Source organism: Giraffa tippelskirchi, chromosome 9 (assembly GCF_054371585.1).
Source record: "Giraffa tippelskirchi isolate mGirTip1 chromosome 9, T2T-mGirTip1v1.2.pri, whole genome shotgun sequence".
NCBI classification, from domain to species: Eukaryota; Metazoa; Chordata; class Mammalia; order Artiodactyla; family Giraffidae; genus Giraffa; species Giraffa tippelskirchi.
The window spans coordinates 154774853-154796778 of NC_137283.1; the positions used below are offsets into that span (position 1 = coordinate 154774853).

The following is a 21926-nucleotide window of genomic DNA, read 5'->3' on the forward strand; positions in this document are numbered from 1 at the left end:
AAGCTACACCTGGATTCTGTTTTCTTCTCTCAAGTCTCAGAGGCTCAACAGAACCTGTCTCAAAGGGCCTGGAAGACATCATGGCAAGAGAAGACCGAGTTTTCTTACAGGCTGATGGTCTTCTCGATCAGGGACACCACGTCCCCATTTTCAGGGTGAGTTGACTGCGTTCAGTTTCATGGCAAGCAGGGGTTTGATCATAGTTTCTGTGATCTGGGACTGCTGTGTGGTGTGATGTGACTGAAGGTCACCAAAAGGTCAAAGAGGGTCACAAGGCTTGGCCCATCTCTGCACAGAGGATGGCGTGTGTGACGTGAATGGAGCTCATTACTTAGCTGGGGGTTGTCTTGGAAATGCTAGGGCCAGCTCTGGGCTCAGGCCAGTTCCAGGATTGCTACAAGTAGGATGTACTTAGTGATTTTTTTCCCTCCCTGAATCAGGGCTGTCACATACAACTATAGGGGTCACACCCTGTGTGACCTCCAGCTCGTGTCCTACTTGTAGCAGTGCATCCTGGTGGGTGGGGAGGGGGGCTGCGGCAAACCAGAGGGGTGCCTTCACCCTAATTGTACCAGGATAGCCAGTGGCATCACCAACTAGAGAAGTAGTAACTTCCTGGTGGGCATGAACACCGGCCTAACTAGAGCCAGCCAACAGCAGGCTGTCAGATCCTCCGGGGAGGTTCTGTGGATTCCAGTAGTTTCAGGAGGCAGCTGTCCAGCTGGGCCTGAAGTAATTTCACAGGCTAAAGGGATTCTTCACAAAACCAGAGAGAACTGAAATGGAGCTAGCTATTCTTAGAAAATAATGCATGCTAAGTCACTTCAGTTGTGTCCAACTCTTTGCGACCCCATGGACTGTAACCTGCCAGGCTCCTCTGTCCATGGGATTCTCTAGGCAAGAATACTGGAGTGGGTTGCCATGCCCTCCTCCAGGGGATCCTTCCAGCCCAGGGCTTGAACCTGTGTCTCTTTAACATCTCTTGCATTGGCAGGCAGGTTCTTTACCACCAGCACCACCTGGGAAGCCCTAGAAAATAATATGTGCCTCTAAAGCTAAACTGATTTATTAAAGAACTACAGTTGACTGTACTTAAACTACACATTTGCTTTCCTGCCTTCTTAGACTATGTTAGGCCTAGTCACATGTCTTCCTGACTGTCACTGGCTATCAAGCATCACTGGTGACCCTGAGGCCTCTCAAGTTCACACACAGGAGCTCTCTGTTAAGAAAAACATGTTCACACAGATACTTCAGACATTGTTCTGGCTACTCAGAAGTTATCTTTGCTTCCTAATTTTAACTATGTCCTTATAATCTTCAAGATATAGCAACCTGATGGAAACAGGGCATTAAAAAACCCACTTAGTGTGTGTGATAGGAAATACACATATTTGGTCTTTGTCCTAGGTTCTTAAGACAGAGCTTCTAAAATCTTTGGAATTTCTTGAGTAAGGAGTGACAGGACCATCGTTTGTTATTCATAACAAGCCCCTTTCAATCATACCTGAGTTCTGTGCTAATGAGGTGATTCTTGGTGGCCCCTGGAAAGCATCAGGCTAGGGGACTCAATTATGTGACTGAAGGATGGAACTACCACTGCATGTCTGAGAGAAGAGCTGGAAAACTGAGCTTAACCGCCAGTGGCCAATGCTTTACGCAGTCCTGCTCAGGTAATGAACTTCCATAAAACCCCCAAATAATGGGGTTAGCAGCGCTTTGAGGTTGGTGAACACACGAGGTGCTGGGAAGTGAGAAACCTCGAGAGGACATCCCACCCCCAAACCATGTCCTGGGCATCTCCTCCAACTTGGCAGTTCTGAGTCATAGCCTTATAAAATCAATACATGAAAGTATGAGCCATTCTAGCAGATTACTGAAGCTGAAGATGGACAAGATCATGGAAACTGCCAATTTACAGCCAGTCAGTCGTAAATATGAGCAGCCACCTGGGACTCGCCACTAGTGTCTGCAGTGGGGACAGCCTGGTGGCACTGAGCTGAGGGGCTGCGTTAATGCCAGGCAGCGAGTTATCAGACTTGAATTAAATTGCAAGACACCCAGGTGGTGGTCGGAGACTTATGGAATTTGCTCGTGTTGGAGAAAACGCCACACATGTAGTGGCAGAAGTGTCAAGAGTAACAACAGCTCAGATGGTTTGAGTCCTGAGTGAAATCATGACCTCCCAGTACAGGCTCACTGTAAACTGTGTGATGTCAGTTTTCGTTTGTACTTATGATCAAACCAAACAAAACCTCCCAGTGGCATCTGAGGTTAAGAAAACATTTTGCTTTCTCCTCAGTGGCTGTCAAGGTTGGTTCATCGCAGGATATGAACTAAGAGTAATATTTACAGGCAGTTTGAACAATCATAAAAACATTAGTTCTTAATCTTGGAAGGTGATTGAGGAGTTTGTAAGAAGTGCTGCCGAACAGGAAGAAACACTCTTACCCGAGCCCTCGATGGCAGTATTTCCTTCGGAACTGAAAGGCGTTCCGAACCACCTTCTCCACCAGCTTGAAGGGCTGCTCGATCCTGGGCCGGGTCAGGGGGGTGAAGTGCACCACCGCCGCGTCCACCTTCATTGTCAGAAAACACACAGCCTTTTACTGCCTGCTGTAGTACACGAGACGGTTTATCTTCGTACGACACAGGAGGATGGATCAGCAGGAGCACGGTGGATCTCCTCCAGGCGTGTAAGATGCTACCCTCGCCTCTGAGCTGCCGCAGGGAACTCACAGTTGGCTGCATCTGTTCTGTAGTGGCAGCCACTAGGCTTGTGCTTAACAGTCACTTAATTTTAGATGCAGTTTTACATTGGCCATTTAAGATTAATCCAAATAATCTTTAAAGTCTGTAGGCAGGTAACAGATAGCATTAGAATATTTAGCTTTTGAATGAGTAAAAAAATAAGCTGCAGCAGCAGTTCCAACTATAAGGCTGGACTTCAAAAGCCAGAGACGTGGCAGATGGGCCCCCAGGGACCACTCAGCGCTAAACTCCCCAGAAAGGAAATCAATTAGGATACCACTTCTTTCGGATATAGACACTGATTAATCAGCTGGATTGAATTCATGCTCATTGTCTGCATGGCCACATAACTTTCTGCTAACAACTTTAAATGTCCCACGAGACACAGGCAGGAACCAAATGGAATGGAAACCACCAAAACTACTACTGTTTAAGTGTTAAGCTACTACCAGCTGTTGAGATTCTTTATCAGAAAATAAAACTACTCAGGCATATCCCTATTCTAAAAATGGACTCACAGTGGTTCACAAGGATATATTCAAAACAACACTGGAAAATACTGCAAGTAAAGACTAGGAGGGGAAATGGAGTCAAAGCAGCTATGACACACACAAAAGCCTACAGAGACGTGGTCTAGGAAATGGGAAATCTACTCGTAATTTACAAAAGCTTCAGTCTCTATGGGATCATTGCTAAACTTGCTCCTTAGAACATCATACACTCTACAGAGCAAAGAAAGTACAGCAATGTATGAAGTGTGGGCCGTACCACTACTTATCAAAAGGAATTCCATGTTTTATTAAAATTCACAGGGGTTATCGTGTTCTCTTAGGAGGACATGCTTCTAAATATTCCTGTGGCTACAAAATTATTCCTTCAACTGGGCCTGTAATATATAAGGATGGGGCAACTTCTGTCGTTTGTTTTTAGGTTGGAGAAAAAGTTTTGGCATGTGATGTGAGGCTGTGTGGACGAGAAAGACCCAAGAGGACCAACCGGATGGGCTTTCAGAGGCGCCAGTGGTGTTTCTCCTGCTAGGTGGGGTCTGAGCTGCCTGGAACCGCCCCGCTGACCTCCCCGCGTCCCCATCATTGAGGCTGGCAAATGCTGAGAATGTTCTAAGCTGGAGAGTGAAAGCTGGCAATGGAGAGACTTTGCACCTGAAAACGCTCCCTAACATGTCCATCTTCAGACTGTCTTAGTGACGATTATACGCCTTGGGTGGAACAGTTATTCTTCCACTGCAGTGACTATCTCAATGTTCTTATTAAATTTTAATAGTTTTTCAAATTGTGCTCTATGTGTTTCTCCAAGGTGACTAACAAGCACTTCCTTTCCTGTAGGAAAATGTTTCAGTTAAAAGGCCCGGACTTTCCTTAGAGCTTCACAAAAAACACCACGGGAACAGGATCCAGGGGCCCCAGAGAAGGTTGTGGTCAACACAGAGGAGAAAGGCATGGGAGAACGCACGGGCCTGGGGGCTCAAGTGAACTCAACTGTTCTAGACCGTTCTCTCGACTTCGCCCCACCCCTTTCTACCACCTGCGCTCACTGGCATTCCTGTCCTGACTGCTCATTCTGCCAACCCTCTATGACTCAGCCCCTTGAACCCTTTAAATCCAGTCCTTCCAGATTAGTTCTGATTCTTCCAGTCAGCAGCCTGCCAGTCTCCAGAGAAAATAATTTTTTAGTAAACTGAGATAAAATTAAACCCTACCCAACCCTAAACCCACAAAATATTATCCAAACTCTAATGTTCAAATACTATTAAAGATCAAAGGCATGAAAACAGGGATAGATGCATTCTCCTTCCAGTAAGAAACTGCCACTCCTAGAATCCTTGGATTTAAAAATTTGGCCTCATCTTTATTTGCCTGATTTTATTCCTTTGAGATATAGCTGCTATTTACAAATATAGGCCACATTTTTTATTTTTTAAAAAGTTTAAAACCATGTATAAATGTAGCAGCACCCCATATAAACTGTAGCAGTAGACTTCTAAAGTTTGAATATAACTTTGATACCCAGTTAAGTTGGCTAATAATGTTTCAGATAAAAGGAAATCTCCACTCACCATCAAATACAGTCACTATTGAGCAGAGGGTCACAGAAAACTCAGGCAAAAAGGCTCTTCCAGGAGCGTGTCCTGCTTCTCTGGGAGACCGACACCACCCTCTTTCCTACACCTGCCTCCAAACACATTTCTCAGAATCACACTGTAGGATGGAGCCCATTTTCTGTAGAACCACAGGAAAGCTACTTGGTAACTATGGTAACAGATTCAAAAATGCTTTTTACTTATAAATGAATGCTTATTTAAAATTATAACCATTAAGTTTCCTTGCCTGAGTTTTAAGTCTGTTAAAGGGTTTGATTCCAAAAGAGAAGTCACTCTGGGCACTAGATGCACTTAAAAATTCCGGTTTAAATGTTTTCAGTCCCTTTCCAAACTCAGCCGATCAGTATACGCTAAAATGACCTACTAAAATTTCAAATTAGAGCATTTACAACTTTAAATATTTGCCTCTCCAACCCACTGTAAGGTCAATGCTGTACAAAGTGGAGGTTCTGCTTCTCATCATTAGCAGGCTGGAGGCAGGTGTCCTACTTCCCAGGCCAGGGTGTCTAGGACATGACTGGTTATGAGCTCAGAGCAGCACTTCGGCCTCATGGGAGAACTGGGGTAAGAAGCTATTAAATCTCAGATATTGCCAGCTCAGATCCTGAATCAACATGGTCCAGGGAACACTGAAGACTGTACAGCCCTGTTTCTGACTTTGAGATGATCATAACATGTCAAAGAGCTCAATAACTACCCCATGGAAAGGTACAGAAACAATACTGGCCATTAGCTAAGAAAAGGTCTTCAACAGCTCCCATGGTGTTCAGGATTATTAAAGGGTAAGCCACTGGAGAGGAAACACACTTAGGAAGTTACAGTTCACTTAGCCAAGATACGACCACAACTGGGAGAGGTCACAGGAATGATGCAAACAAAGGATGACTACAGGGAATAATCAGACTCCAGAAACAACACAAGGATCCGACCTTCAAGGCAGGACTGTCTCAGACAGATTCGTGCAGAAGGCATGAAGGGCCCACAGATCCTGAGGAAGGAGAGTCACATTCGGCGTCAGGTGAAATGAGAGTCGGGTGAGCATCCTGGGGATGCTTGGTTCCTCCCTAACCAGTGCTGGCTCACTCCCTCAGGGTTCCCATGCCCATATCTCCGTCAGAATGCCCTGGGCCCTGCAGCTGCACCTACCCCCAAGAAGGGTAACGGTCACAGTCACTACTGCCTGTGATGATATAGCTATGCAGCTTGTAGTGCCTGAGTGCTTTTCCTCTTTTCCTTCTTAGAATGATACAAAAAGAACAGATTTTAAACAGTCACAGTGTTTACTCTAGGAGCATAAGCATGTAAGAAGAGTGGGTGAGCTGAGGACACGATAAGAAATAAGCCTAAGAAGCACCCAAAGTGAGGGCAGAGGATGGTGAGGGCTTTTTACTGGGTATATTATGCAAATGCATGTATGTATGTAAATTAGGCCTACCAGCAACAAGACATACGAGGGTTTCTTGGTCCCAAGGAAGGGAACAATTTTAAATACAAGAGGGACAAGAATGCACAAATACTGGGTGAGGATATTCTGTTATACTTAACTTGGAGGTACCGAATGATCACAGGGAAAACACCTTTCTAAAACCACACGCTTTTCCACAAACCATGACTTTATTGTTTGTGTAACAGTGACCCCTGGAGGCCCCTGGGGATGAAGGAGGTCCCTGCCAGGGGCCGGACTGTGGCGGCAGAGGGGGCTGAGGCCAGGGCCTGACCTCTGGGTTTTGTTTCATGGCTCCAGAGAACTCCAGCACCTCTGAATCACTCAGCTCCCTGGGGGTGGCTCCAATCTATACAAACTCACCAGGTAGTCAGTAATTGCTGCTGCTATAAGTATTACCATTACTATGCTGAGAAGACGGATAAAGGAACACGGATGCAAATCTAGTAATTCATCAAGAGTCACAACTGTCAAAGAGACATGCAAGTTGACTGTCAGTACATTCCCTTCCTAAAAAAACTACCTAAAGTGCAAGCTCTTATGCTGAGAAGGCTTGCAGAGGCACGGAACAGAACAAGCTCACGCAGATGCTGCTGCCATGGTCACTGGTGCTCAGCCCGAGGGGCTGGCCCCTCAAGGTACAGGGTACCGGATTCTCCCAGTCCGTGTGCTCTCAGCACCCAGACCTGCTCTCCTTTTGCGGAGGTGCTAAGTGTGTTGTGTCACGCCAAGTGTCACGGTGTCCTGCTCTTCCTGTTTCTGACTTGAAAGACAAGTCTGTCTTTTTAAAGACGGATTCCATAGGTACCAGATCTCTTCCTTCACATGGTGATTTTACTAGTTTAACTCACGGAGTTTGGAGGGACCTCCTATGTATGTAACCAGAGGCATAACAATAAAGAAAAATGATGGAAACTGATGTAAGCTCTCTAGTTTGGCAGTATCACCAAGTCGACACGAACCCACCCAGGACGGCAGAGCGTGGGCGAGGACTGAAACGCAGGCGGCCCGGTGGGCGGGGAGGAGGCGGTGAGCTGAGGGCCAGGCCGAGACGAGGGGCACTCGGTCCAACCCGAGACACTACCGGCAAGGGAGAGGTTTCTCAGAAAAATGTCCTGGTTTTCAAAAGAACGTGCAAAGCGAACAACAAATACATACTTACAGGCTGATCTCCAAGTGTCACTGCAAAATCCCAAGACTGTCTTAATATTCTAAAACAATGTGATAAGGACATAGAAAATAAATCAAGGTCCTTTCACACGAAGACATTAAAAAGGAGCAACAAAATGTTGGAAAAGTAAGGTAGTAAATAATAGAGAAATGGCAATGTAAGCCACATCAGAAACACGTATCTGAGTCGCACAGAGCCGCGAGCCAGGGTGGCCTCATTAGACATTCAGGAGCACACAGTATCCAGAGAACAGTCATCTGCATTTAAACACAGTCCTCACTGTAATCTACTAGTCTACAAACCACCAATTCTAAAGGATCAAGTGTTCAGGGCAGCCTAAAGCATTATTTTAAATAAAATGACCATAAAGGTGGAGGAAAATAACGCACTGATTGTGCTCATAGCTGATAATGTTAATATTCCATGATGGAGTCAAGAAGAGAAACATTTTTTTAGGATTAAGTCAGTCACTTTAAATTTGTGGGACTGGAACAGGTAAACTATCTTAATCTTAACCTAAACTTAAATTATTTTTAAGGTTGAAGAGAAAAATGAGAAAAGACACTTAAAAAAAAAAAATCAGAACCTCAACTTTCCATTGGAATTAAGTAGGCAGTATTTTAAACACACACTGACTGGGCATCATCCCTGACAACAGAACTGAGGGCCCCAGGGCGGGGCCTGGGCCCCGGGGCTTTTCTAAAGCGGGATGATGCGCCTGTGTGGGCAGGGGTGAGAGACGCAGGTCCGGAGAACCACCTCCCACAAAGGCTTGGTACCGCTATTTCTTCTCCAACATTCAGTCCAACTACTGATTCTTTAACAATACACCAAGGGAATCACATGTCATTTTTTCTTAAAAACAGATAAATGAAAACATTTTAAAGAAAACAGTTGGAACTGCTGAGTCACTGGCAGACCTGGCATGAGTGGGAAGCAAATGTTTATAAAGTTCAGGCTACAGAGGTGTCAGGGTTCATTTGTTTCCAGAGCTTAATGCAGACCACCACAGAAAGGAGCGACTCATATTAAATGAGACTTAAAAACACATTCTGTTCTAAATGGGACAGGGCAGGGCTCTGTGTACAGAGCTTCAAAAAACAGTATTCCGGGCTTGAATCCCACATTCCTGCTACTTACTCATTTTACAGATCTTACATAACTTCTCAGGAGCTTAGTTTTCTCACCTTTAAAAATGAGACGATTTATTCTATCTCATAGACTTGGCTTAAGAATTAAATACTAGGACTTCGCTGGTGGTACAGTGGATGGGAGTCTGCCATCCAGGGGACCTGGGTTTGATCCCTGGTCTGGGAAAATTCCTCATGCCACTGAGCAACTGGGCTCGTGTGCCACAACTACTGAAACTCAGGCACGTAAAGCCCGTGCTCCACATCAAGAGAAGCCAACTCAATGAGAAGCCCCCTGGCTCACTGAAACTAGAGAAAGCCCATGCAGCAACAAAGACCCAGCGCAGACAAATATAAAAAAAAAATTAAATAAATACCGTATTGCCTCAGATAGTACTAAAGAGCTGCAATAATAATTAATAAATTATTAATCATGATTATTTATAATTATTAATTATAATTATATATTAGAATAATTAATAAAATGATAGTCTCATTTAAAAAGGACAAAAATTACACTTTTAATCATGTAAAAGATAATGTATTATTGTTATTTTATATACTCAAAATCAGTTTCTGAACTCATTCAACAAATATCTGTTGCACCTTGAAAATAAGCCAGGCACCATTCCTGGCACAGAGCTGGCAATTAACAAGACAGCAGGAAATCCTTGCCCTTGTGAGTTTTACATTCTAGAGGTCTTAAGCCAGAGTAAGCAGGAGAGGGGCTCAGAGGTGGTAGGTTTCTTGATTTATGTTCAAGTTTTGGAACAAAAGAATTTGTTGATTGAATGGACACTGGGTATTGAGACAAAGGATGCTTTTAAGATCCAGGGATGCGTTTGCTGTTAAGGGGCACTGGGAAACTGGGGAGGACCGCCGTGGGGAAGATCGGGAGCCCAGGCCTGCCCCTGGCAGATCTGAGACGTCTATCAGTGAGTCACGTCGCCAGCTGGGTCTACAAAACCGGGGGGTTCAATGGGGAAGGGCTGGGAAGGGAGACGTACTAAGATAAACAAAGATAAGGTTTACCTAGAGAAGCCTCTGGACTTCAAAAGATTTCTCTGCACATTGGTGGTGGATAATTATGTCCATGAGTTACATTTCTCTATGCACTTTTACTTTCCAGCTCCTTTTGCTTGGGCCTCACTGTGCAGCTTGTGGGATCTTAATTCCCCCACCAGGGATCCAACCCGCTTGGGCCATGTCAGTGAAAGCACCAGATCCTAACCTCTGGACCACCAGGGAAGTCCCTCTGGCTCCTTCTTTATACAAGAAATTCTGCCTTGTGTTAAAGGTCTATAGTTAATGAAAGTTATTTACATTTCAGAAATTTGCCTTTTAAAAACAGGTGGTTAAGGGACTTCCCTGGTGGTCCAGTGGTTAAGATTCTGTGCTTTCTTTCAATGCAAGGGGTGAGGTTTTGATCGCTGGCTAGGGAACTAAGATCCCAAGACACTGATGCATGGCTGGGGGTGGGAGAACAGGCAGCTAATACATTATAGGATAAATGTACTCATCAAGACAGAAAAAAAAATCAAAAAGTTCTTGAAAACACCAATGTACAGGGACTTCCCTCATGGTCCAGTGGTTAAGAATCTGCCTGCTAGTGAAGGGGACACAGGTCTGATCCCTGGCCCAGGAAGATCCCACATGCTGCGGAGCAACGAAGCCCAAGTGCCACGGCTACCGAAGCCTGCGTGCCCTAGAGCCCATATGCTCCACAAGAGAAGCCACCGCAATGAGAAGCCCGAGCACCATGATGCCACAACTAGAGAAAGCCCACGCTCAGCAACAAAGACCCACTGTACCCAAACTAAATAAATTCCTTAATTGAAAAAAAATATATAATAAAAAGGGCAACGTACATTACAGCATGCTTAAGCCATTTATGCCCAGGAGGCTGTGTTAAGCTGGAGGTCAGAGCAGGGAGCAGACTGGTCCCTCCGCCGGCCCCCAGTCAGCCTCAGCACAGGTGAGTGCGCACACCACCACACAAGCAGCAGAACGAGCCAAAACACTGAGGGCACCTGGTGGGCTCTTGATACAGCAGTGAGAGCAATGCTGTGAGTGTCAGTGCCTGAAATTCAGCTCTACTCCATCCAGCACGTATACAAAGAACTGCTTATATATCTCCATGAAATAAAAGAAGTAAGTTAAGTTTATATATCAAAATTACAACACTATGGCTAAAAAACAAATGCATCGACATTTGACTTCTAGGAAGAGAAAACAATACGTATTTTGCTAAATGCCGGACTTAGAGAAGATTAAAACCAACCAACAAAAAACTTAGAAAGATCAGAAACATGCATTTTTATTAGTCACTGCTTTTTAAAGAAATGAATAACATCTAACATGGCTACTAGCAGTAGTAAAAATTTAAACATCCAACCATACGTAAAATTATCTTCCGTTCTCAGTGGTTATAAATGCACAGCCTGTAGAATTAAAATTACTGAGGTAGAAAAAAATGAGAACCCAAAGTAGATGAAGATGAAATATGTCTGCACCATTATTCATGGTCTAGCACCTCAATGTTTGCTTTTGGTTTCATCACATTATTTCGATGTAATTTCTTTATAACATTATCTGAAATCTCTTTATTAAGTTATACTTTAGAAATCTTTCTCAGTGTCAAGGCTAACAGAAGAAAATTCAGGATACCCACCCCTCACCCCTCCTGAAAACACACTTGTAGTTTTACTGATCAGATTCTAGTCATCAGCTGGTAGTGGTTTTTCTTTTTGCTTTTATCAAAATATATATATTTAAACCTGTCTTTTGAATGTTTAGTCTGAAAGCTACCAATTTTGTGAATCTTGATTTCACACAAGTCAGAAGCACCAGAATAAAAAGTCTCACTTAACTATTATTTGCAAAGCAAAATCTAGTTAAAAATATTTCCAACCACATTCTTTAATTGGGGACATAAAGTAATAAACTGTATCTTCCAACATAGATAAAAATTCAAAAATAAATTATAACTATGGACTAAAACATAGTATTAAAAGAAAAGAAAGTCCTTCTGTGAGCGCCCAAATAATTCCTCCTCTGTACACTATGACACGAGCATTTTCAGCTTTCAGGTTTTGACAAATCCTGTTGTAACAACAACTCCCTCCCTTCCCCGCCTCTCTTGTCTTAATTCTCCCACAGCTCAAAAAATGAGATGGAGAACCTGGTATTTATCTTCTAGCACCATCAGCAACTTTCACCTCTCAGATTTCTGTGTTGCTCATCGCTATTTGCAAGTTAACTTGGTGGAGTTTTATCATTAATATTCAGAAGCTGTGAACTGAGCCTCATGTATGTGGTGTCTCTTCATCAGCCCTTACTGGGGTTCAACTGAAGACAACTGACAGAAGAGAGTTAAGATACTGAAGGCTACTGACAAAAGGTATGGAAAATGAGACGCTTCCATAATGCTTGGAGATCTAAATATAGACCTTCAAGTATAACTCGGTTTGAATTATAAGTTGTAAAGCTGTTTTTAAATGCTAGATTTGATATACATAAATCTTGTCTGGAAAACTGACTTTACATTTTCATGAAATCCAGTTCAGAATTTCTTTGGGAAATAGCTCATAAGTTTAACATTATAGGTTCTGTTCTGTATGCAGCAGATTTTGGAAGCATGAGAGCACTATTTAGAACTAAGTTTTTACATGTGACCTCTCTGCTTTTGCCTACTTTCACAGTATTTCACCACCACAACCACTGAAACAAAGTATGCCTTTATTCTCTATGAGATAGAAATCTGAGAGAAGAGGCCACAAACTGTACCATGCTTATGGCTAGAGACAGGAAAAAAAAGATTTCACGGCAATAGCTAAGATGCCAGTATATTTTTATGAAAGGAAAAGAGTGACCTTCATTTTGAGAATGAATTCTAAGTTTGTTATGCAGAGGAAAGCACTTACGAGTCCAATATTCACTAGTAAGTGAGCACTGTGCTGACTTAATGCAATGTCATATTGTTTACACTGATTTTGGCCGTCTGTAATTTATCACTGCCAGCACTTGTTAATTAAGATGAACAGGCTGTCTGCAAGTCTGAGTTACGCTGTAATTTATAAAATGTATTGGTTAATGGGAAGAAGAGAGTTATAATTGGGAAGCTGAGCACAGACTGCACAGACTGATCAAACACATGAAGGTTACTCAACCAAAGTGGAAAAAAAGAGAGAGATGCTCATAGGGAACGCTAACAGCGGCCTCACTCTCAGAGTCCAGGGTCAATGCGTGACACAGGGTGCGCCGGGCTGGTGCACCGGGATGACCCAGAGGGATGGGATGGGGAGGGAGGTGCAAGGGGAGTCCTGGAAGGGGAAAACATGTACACCTATGGTGGATTCATGTCAACGTATGGCAAAACAAATACAACCTTGTAAAGTTAAAAAATAGAAAATAAACTAATTGAAAAAAAAAAAAAAAAAGAATCCGTTAAGCCGAGAGTGGTCTGAGAAGGCAGCAATTGAGTGAGCTGGCTGGAGTCTGAAATGTTAAAACTCAAACCTGAAAACAGCTGTTATGCAACTACAAACATGTGCTTACTTTTTTTTTTTTCTAGAAACCTTAACTTTTATTTTGGTCTCAGAAATGAAAAGAAATTTGGAAAACAGAGAAAGAATGAACTGTAGGACGGCAGGCAAAGCCGAGGTACCCTGACTCTAAGAATTTAAAATCTCAGACAAATCTCCTGAAACAGTAGAATTTACATTTTAAGATTATGAACAAAAATAGAACAATCGAATTCAGACAGTCCAGGATTTAACCTCTTGGGGAATCAATATTATTATAACTATACTGAACTATAAAACTACATTCAAGGTAACACAGGCATGGAGTCGCATTACTGTACGTATTTCACAAAAGCCAGACATGGACCTCAGTGAGTCTCTGAAGCTAAGCCATTTGCTCATTTGCCTTATTAATTCCCTCTGGAGTCGCTCTTTCTCTTGGTGAGAAAGGGAGTGAGGGAAGTTAACCGTTAACAGTGTTTTTGCCTCCAGATGTAGCACTGTCCCTGCTTCCCATAGGAAGCACACAAGAGGATTTCACCAGGAATTACTGTGGTAGGTAGAGGGGGGCAGGGTGAGGATGCTGAGAGAGGCAGAAGCGGGAAGCAGGCACTGCTGATCTACTGCTGAGGCAATCTACCACCTAAGTGTCCTAATCTGAAACAACGGTGATGGCCAAGATTACAGAGCTATCGCTTCCTTCAGCTCTAAGAGTCTATGAAAATAAATGGAATCGGCCTAAGGAAGGAAGAGGGAAAAAAAACAAAACACCCAAATGCCATTAAATATCAACTGTCACATGACATAAAAATTTAAAAAATACTAATAACAATGTCAGTTATAATTTACTGAGTACCTTCTACAGGTTAGATACCTTCACTACCGTATTTACCTCCATGATTCAGACACTATAATCCTCCCACTTTCCAGAAGAGGATGTGAGGCACAGAGGGGTTCTGGAAAGCCCAGATTTGAGCCAGGTATTTTATTAGATTCAGAGCTCACACTGCCTTGTGTGAAACAGACATGAATCATCACAGAACCATTCTAATACATCATTCAAAAATTCGGAAATGCACAAAAATCAGTATTGCTGTATTTCAGAAACTATTATATTTTCCTCAAAGAAGGCAGTAAATATTGTCAGATTAAAACACAGCAAGCACTATCTTTTCCCTCTTATAAAAAGAGAGGGAGCGAGGGAGCGAGGGAGCAAAGAAAAGCGTGAATTACTTTTGTTACTTTCTCAAATACAAATGATGTGGCTACTTCTGCTTTGTACTTGCAAGATCCTATGTCACTACTTCTGAATCATTTAGAATAACCGGTTTTGCAGCAGACTTCATTTGGGTCAGGGAACGGTTCTGGTCCCCACTAGAAAGGATCTCACATTCTTATAAGCAAAAGACAGTGGCTCTATTGTTTCAGTTTTGAGTAACTTATACCTGAAGGGAGGCAATGGTATGCCTTAGGTAAAGATTTTGCAAATTGGAAATCAGAGATTTCATGTTAGTGAGTTTGAGTTCTTTCTACTACTTTCTTCTCCTTCTTTAACAATTCACTTGGGCCATGTGAATGGCATGGACAGTGTTTAATAGATTTTTAAAATAATCATTTTTCAAATACTGAAAACTTTTCTTATATTTATAAATCAATTTTAACAGATGGGCTTAAACTATTCTTCCTTATTACCAATAGAGTATTTTAATTAGAAGTAAAGTTTTTAAAGCCTGTAATACTATTAAAATCCTTTATCACCTATCCTACAGCTGTAATTCAATGCCTAAATCTAACAAGGTACATGCCTACCCTATAGGCAACTTCAGCAGGGTTTAAATTTTAAATAAAACTACTATATATAAAATAACTAACAAGAACCTACTGTATAGCACAGGGAATGCTACTCTGTAATGACTTACAGGAAATAGAATCCAAAAAATAGTGGACATATGTATAACTGATTCATTTTGCTGTACAGCAGAAGCTATAACATAGTGTAAATCAATTATACTCCAATAAACACTTTTTAAAATTTTAAATCAAGAAACAAAGTGGACATCTCTTTCCTTGATGCCATGTACCAAGCACCATCCGACCAAAATCACTCAGGAAGTGGCAGCCCCGGGGGCCTGGCGTGAGCTTCTCTCCTGGGAAGCAGTGTCCTTGTCCCCTGCGGAGGCCTAGTAGGTGTGGTCTCAGTTTTCACTGTTCAGAGAAGTCTTTGTTTCTCCTTTCAGTCCTGATCTTGTCTTCTTTCCCCAGCCTTTGGTTACTCGGTTCTCTACTATGCAGAAACAGCTACAGTTCTGACCGAGAGCCGTCAGGGATTTCTAGGAGGACAGAGGTCACCGTGACGCCATGGCCTCGGTGGGTGTCCAGCTCCTGGCTTTCGCCCTGGCCTTATCTGGGGTCTCTGGAGTCCTCGCGGCCACGCTGCTGCCCAACTGGAAGGTCAACATGGATGCGGGCTCCAACATCATCATGGCCATCGAGCGGCTGGAAGGGCTGTGGATGGACTGCACGTGGTACAGCACCGGGATGTTCAGCTGCACCCTGAAGTACTCCGTCCTGGCCCTCCCCAGCCACGAGCAGGCCGCGCGGGCCGCCATGATCCTGGCCTGCATCCTGTCTGCGGTGGGGATCTGCACTTCCACAGTAGGGATGGAATGCACTCGCTTAGGAGGGGACCCGGAAACCAAGAGGCATGCCTGTTTTGCTGGAGGAGTTTGTTTCCTGTCTGCAGGGACCTCTGGTTTAATACCGACTGTGTGGTACACAAAGGAGATCATAGCAAACTTTCTGGACTTGACAGTTCCACAAAGCAACAAACATGAGCCTGGAGGAGCCGTCTACCTTGGAATCATTTCGGCTATGCTGCTGGTGATCTCCGGCATGATCTTCTGCACATCCTGTCTAAAGAAGAATTCGGGAGCTTTGCTCCACCCATGCAAGCAGCCACCCGTCTCCACCACACAGCCAGAGGACAGTTCGGCATACAGCCTGAAGGACTATGTGTGAAACACTGTCTGATGCACATGGAATTTTTAGGTGCCTGCTGTGACTTCCGGAGAAGGCAATGGCACCCCACTCCAGTACTCTTGCCTGAAAATCCCATGGACGGAGGAGCCTGGTAGGCTATAGTCCATGGGGTCTCGAAGAGTCGGACACAACTGAGCGACTTCACTTTCACCTTTCCCGTTCATGCACTGGAGAAGGAAATGGCAACCCACTCCAGTATTCTTGCCTGGAGAATCCCAGGGACGGTGGAGCCTGGTGGGCTGCTGTCTATGGGGTTGCACAGAGTTGGACACGACTGAAGCAACTTAGCAGCTGTGACTTCTGTATTTTAAATACCAGAATTGTGCTTAACTGTCTCTACAAAGAATGTAAAATACTTTAAAAATGAAGTTTTTCAAAATGCCAAACTTCATGTACAATTATATGTTTTACATCATTTTTCCATTATTGTCATGTTTTATCTAAAGGTTTATAAAAGAAAGAGTTTCTGATTATATTAATAAGGCAATTATTTCACAGCCTTTTCTTCTTAAAGATAAACTGTTGATACATCTTACTGACTGGTACTTAATTGGACTTCATAGAAGAACTAAATTGCCAAGTATAAAAAGCACCTTGTCCTGGTGTTAATTCAGGATATCATCTGCTTTTCTGCCTGACAACCCCACAGTAATTTACTTCTGTTTTTAAGCTCCATTGTATGACTGCACCTTACGGATAGATGTCCAGTTGTTTCAGAGGTTGCCCAAACCCCAAGTCCCTATCCACTGTGACCTCCCAATAGAGGAGGACATTTTTTACATTTTAGGAAATATAATCTCTATACAATATGGCATTCAAAGATTAGGTGGAAATAAAGGAAATTGGTAAATGCTACCACAGCAAAGCAAAATCAAACTAAACTCAAACTGAAATCTCTAGGACTTTTAAAGCATTATGTATAAGCTAAGTGAAAACAAAAAGAGTCTGTTTTAAAATGCTTACGAACTGCCCTCTTCTGGCTGCTAACAAGAGGACTCACCAGATTAGGTTCATTTATCTCTAGCATTTTTGACTTACCCCTATCATTTAATATTATACTGATTACTATCTGAATGCTAAAGGTTATTTTTAAGTTGTCGTTTTTTCTTCTCAAGTTTGATTCATGTTAAAAATGTTTTTACAAATGAGCTGCTTCAATTAGTTAATGGTTATGAAAATGTTTTAAAGAATAAAGGATGCTTTAAAAGTTAGATTATCTTATATGTAATTCAGATATATATTAAAGCCAATAAAAACTGGATTTCCCAATGTGCAAAAGAAACATTGCACATGGCTGTTTCTAATAATTTATTCATTTAAGCTTAGTTATTGTTCATAATATAATGGTAAAGAGGGAAAGGTTACTTCATTATGCATTAATAACTCAGAAAGTGGGAAGTTATCTTTTATGTGAATAAATAATTTTGAATTGTGCATATGAAGTACAGACTAAAATATTTTACACCTATTTTATTTGGTAGATCATTCTCTCCTGTATCATCACCAAAGAGCTAAAATAAAGATATGATTTCACATGGGAATTAGGAATGCACTTATGTATATATTCCTTTTGAGTGGTTAAAATATCTTCTAAGCAAATGTCATCTATATTTTTAGCTATATGACTTGAGAATATACTAACTTTATTGACTTTCGAGGATTTCCATCGTAGTGTGTAATTTTGCAAAACTTGTTGCATATCTCTGTTTACCTCCAATAATTTTGTTCATTTCATACATAAAAAGTATCATCTGCAAAGAAGCAATTTTTTTTCTTCCTTGGATTTATATTTATGGCTTATTTTACTCTTGAGTACATATGAAAGCATAACTACTTAAATTGAATTATAATTAAGCATAATTAAAATGGATTATAATTATAAATACTTTTATTTCTATTCAACACTTGTTTTATCTGATTTTTAAGGACAACTCTGGTATTTTTCTAATTATAAAACTGACTTTTAATTTACACATTTTTCTTTTAGACTCATTCACTTCCAAAAAGCATTTGAGGCAACTTTATAAAACTGCTGGCTCAATAAACACAAAAACCGAAAGATAAAGAAGAAAGGCTAAAATCACAAAGAAAAGGAAGATAGAAAGAATGCTATTAAATAATCCTGGTTTACAGTTGCTAAAACAATTAAATATGAACTTTAGTTTTGAACTTCCCAGGTAACCAGGTCAGAGAAGGCCACATAAGGAATGTGATAGCTTTGTCTAGTGTCAGAAACCAGAGCTGTGGTTGGTACCATACCCCTAACCCCGCTCCCCCAGCTGTTGTGGGTACTGGATGCTAATGGCTCATGGATCAGGGGCTGCCTCTACCGGAAGATCAGGGTACCACTGCTTCCAGGAGGTGGAGTCAGACAGACTGACAGTGGTACAACAAGGTGCCCCCCTGTATGTTCTGTGGACTCATCCATTGACTAAGCTTAAGATTATTTTACCAGATTGAGGCCTCGAGCTGGGGGCAAGTGCAGCCGATAGCCTCTAAAATGCTGTTATTCTCAAAGGTCATGCGTGGATGCCCCAAAGTGCTGACCTTTATGTCAGGGGTGTAGCATCTTTAATTCATCTAAGATTGTACTGACACAATTTTATGCTTTCAATCTGTACTATGTTAGGGTGTTACTTGCTCCATATACCATACTTCTAAATAAACAAAATAAGTATAAATTATATGTCTTAAAAGTTATAATCCACATTACTTTATTAGGATATTACAACTTAGTCCATTCAGAAAACTAAGATCATGGCATCCAGTCCCATCACTTCATGGCAAACAGATGGGGAAACAATGGAAACAGTGATAGACTTTATTTTTGGGGCTCCAAAATCACTGCAGATGGTGACTGCAGCCATGAAATTAAAAGACGCTTGCTCCTTGGAAGAAAAGCCATGACCAACCTAGACAGCGTATTAAAAAGCAGAGACATTACTTTGCCAACAAAGGTCCATCTAGTCAAAGCTACAGTTTTTCCAATAGTCATATATGGATGTGAGAGTTGGACTATAAAGAAAGCTGAGCGCTGAAGAATTGATGGTTTTGAACTGTGGTGTTGGAGAAGACTCTTGCGAGTCCCTTGGACTTCAAGTAGATCAAGCCAGTCAATCCTAAAGGAAATCAGTCCTGAACATTCATTGGAAGGCTGATACTGAAGCTGAAACTCCAAAACTTTGGCCACCTGAAGTGAAGAACTGACTCATTGGAAAAGACTCTGATGCTGGAAAAGATTGAGGGCAGGAGGAGAAGGGGGCGACAGAGGATGAGATGGTTGGATGGCATCACCGACTCAGTGGACATGAGTTTGAGCAAGCTCTAGGAGTTGGTGATGGACAGGGAGGCCTGGCATGCTGCAGCCCATGGGGTCGCAAAGAATCGGACGCGATTGAGCGACTGAACTGAACTGCTAACAGTAAGATCCACCTTTAACTGTCTCCTTGTGTGAGATACTCCTGTTAGGCATTGCATATAGATTATTTCTATTCCTCACCAACAACATTTCAAGGGTGGCATTATTACCCTATTTGATGTATTAAAACTCAGCCTATTAACAGACCAAGTTCTCAAAACTAGGAGCACTGGAATTCCAGGAGGACCAGCTGACTTCAAAGTACTTCTAGCTCTTCCACTAGTGTCTCTGTCACATCAATCACAAGGGCCTGTTGCAATTCTCAGATTGTATCTAAGTGACTTTTCTACTACCTTGGAGTATGGGACAGTGATGTGGAAAGGATGTTAAAGAAGCAGATCCACAACCACAATTTATAATAGAAAAAAAGTGACATAAAATTTTGAGGGAATAGCTAATGGCTCAGGATTTCTCACACTTGAGTATGGTAGTCTCTCAGTATCTGTGGGGCACTGGTTCTAGGACCCCCATGGATTCCAAAATCAAAGGACACTCAAGTAAGTCCCTTATATAATGCGGCATAGCATTCGCACAGATCCTACATACATCCTCCCAAATACTTCCAATCATCTCTAGATTACTTATAATACCTAATACAAAGTAAATGGTATGTAAATAGATGACAATATATGGCAAATTCAAGCTTTCCTTTTTGGAATGTTCTGGAATTTTTTTTCTATTTTTAATCTGGGTGTTGACTAAGTCTACCAATGTGGAACCGTGGATACGGAGACCGACTACAATGTGCAGTCTAGTTGAAAAAAATCACTGTGGAGTCCCAGAAATGTATGGATTCTCAGGGGTTTTCAGATGCCAGCTTGAGAGACTTAAACTAATCGTATGTTCTCATGGAAGCATTTTTCAACTGTGAATCTGTACTGCAAAAGAGATTTTGTCTTCTAATTGGTAAAATGTTATTAACTCAGTGAAAGAAAAATACAAAATTATAAAAAATTCTAACTTAAAAATCCGTTTACTACAAACTGTAAGAAAAATTACAATAGACAAATTAGTCTAATTTTAAGAACCTAAGAGATTGTGTTTTCTGTAAATAGAAAATAATTTGGGGTTCAAACTTTGGGGACTGCGCTACAGAAGTTAATGAGAGGGAAGTCTGGCAAGAGTTGAGTGAGCTGGGTTTAGTTGTAATAGGTTTATAGCAGTGAGAGTTCTGTCATTAAAGCTTAAGTTAGTTAAATACTGGGAGAAGGCAACAGCAACCCACTCCAGTACTCTTGCCTGGAAAATCCCATGGATGGAGGAGTCTGGTAGGCTGCAGTCCATGGGGTCGCTAGGAGTCGGACACGACTGAGCGACTTCACTTTCACTTTTCACTTTTCACTTTCATGCATTGGAGAAGGAAATGGCAACCCACTCCAGTGTTCTTGCCTGGAGAATCCCAGGGACGGGGGAGCCTGATGGGCTGCCGTCTATGGGGCTGCACAGAGTCGGACACGACTGAAGCGACTTAGCAGCAGCAGTTAAATACTGATTATTAGAAGGGTTAACCGATTCTCACAGGAAAAATCCTAAGATGGTTGTAAGTAAGCCTTTCTTGTTATATCAAGGGAAATTCTCCAAAGCTAATTCTTAGAATTTGATTAAGAACATGTATTGAATTTTAGTAAATTTCTTCTGAGCATCTACAGAGAATTAACCTCCCTCTCTCAACTCTTTCAGAAATATGCCTGCATCTCTTTTAGCACTGAGCATATTTTGTCTGTGTTGTGCTTGAGACTTTCTCTTCTTGTGTTGAGAAGGATTTAGCCAGCAAGAAAGGCTTGTACTGTTATTTTTTATCAATTCTGTAAAAACTCTTCCCCTTTCTTATGAAAACAAATTCTTAACGATTTGCTCAATGTTAACTATCAGTCAAATATTTTTTGACTTTCCTCAGGGTATTCCTGATTTGCCCTAATACGGTAAAACTACTTCAGAGAAGTAGCTTATTCTTTTACAACTAAAATTTAATCATTTGTTTCCTTGATAATAATTCATTCTCTTCCTTGATAACTGTTTTCTTAGGTTACAAATAAATCACCTACATGTATTATTTACAGCACAATGAAAACTAAGCAAAGAAAACTGCTGTATGCTTAGTTTGCCAAAAAAGCAAACATCCTCAATGGAAAAAAAAAGAAAAAACCAAAGACACAGCTAGCTATTTTACAAATAATATTTCCACAAGGACTGGATCCTGGAGGGAAAGTGCTCTTAGTTAACTCTGTGCACGTTCAGTCACTCAGTCGTGTCCAACTCTTTGCAACCCCGTGGACTGCAGCCTACCAGGCTCCTCTATGGAATTTTCCAGGCAAGAATATTGGAATGAGT

The 21926-nt window shown here is 41.8% G+C and overlaps 2 protein-coding genes across 8 annotated transcripts in view; one reads left to right on the forward strand and one right to left on the reverse strand.

Moving 5' to 3' along the window:
- The window catches only part of TFB1M (transcription factor B1, mitochondrial), an 80734-nt gene that overhangs the window by 19428 nt on the left and 39380 nt on the right, over nucleotides 1-21926 (reverse strand). Inside the window, exons 6-7 of one of the 7 annotated variants that reach the window (XR_014065156.1) lie at nucleotides 4826-4988; nucleotides 2452-2854 (exon numbers count right to left, since the gene is read on the reverse strand). The exons of 4 other annotated variants lie outside the window; for them this stretch is intronic. Coding sequence is in view for 1 of the 3 variants with exons in the window: in XM_081529230.1 (XP_081385356.1) it covers nucleotides 2452-2579 (128 nt within the window). In the remaining 2 variants the exon portion in view is untranslated. The remainder of the gene's footprint in view (nucleotides 1-2451; nucleotides 2855-4825; nucleotides 4989-21926) is intronic. 2 more of the 7 variants (XR_014065157.1, XM_081529230.1) reach the window with 2 other exon arrangements.
- CLDN20 (claudin 20) lies at nucleotides 35-17459 on the forward strand. Its single transcript, XM_081529235.1, has 3 exons — nucleotides 35-155; nucleotides 11775-12015; nucleotides 15401-17459. The coding sequence occupies exon 3, from the start codon at nucleotides 15497-15499 to the stop codon at nucleotides 16154-16156; it is 660 nt and encodes a 219-aa protein (XP_081385361.1). The 5' UTR covers nucleotides 35-155; nucleotides 11775-12015; nucleotides 15401-15496; the 3' UTR covers nucleotides 16157-17459.

What these genes read in the sequence shown, in the direction of transcription:
- CLDN20 (XM_081529235.1), top strand. Translation starts at nt 15,497, where the DNA reads ATGGCCTCGGTGGGTGTCCAGCTCCTGGCTTTCGCCCTGGCCTTATCT.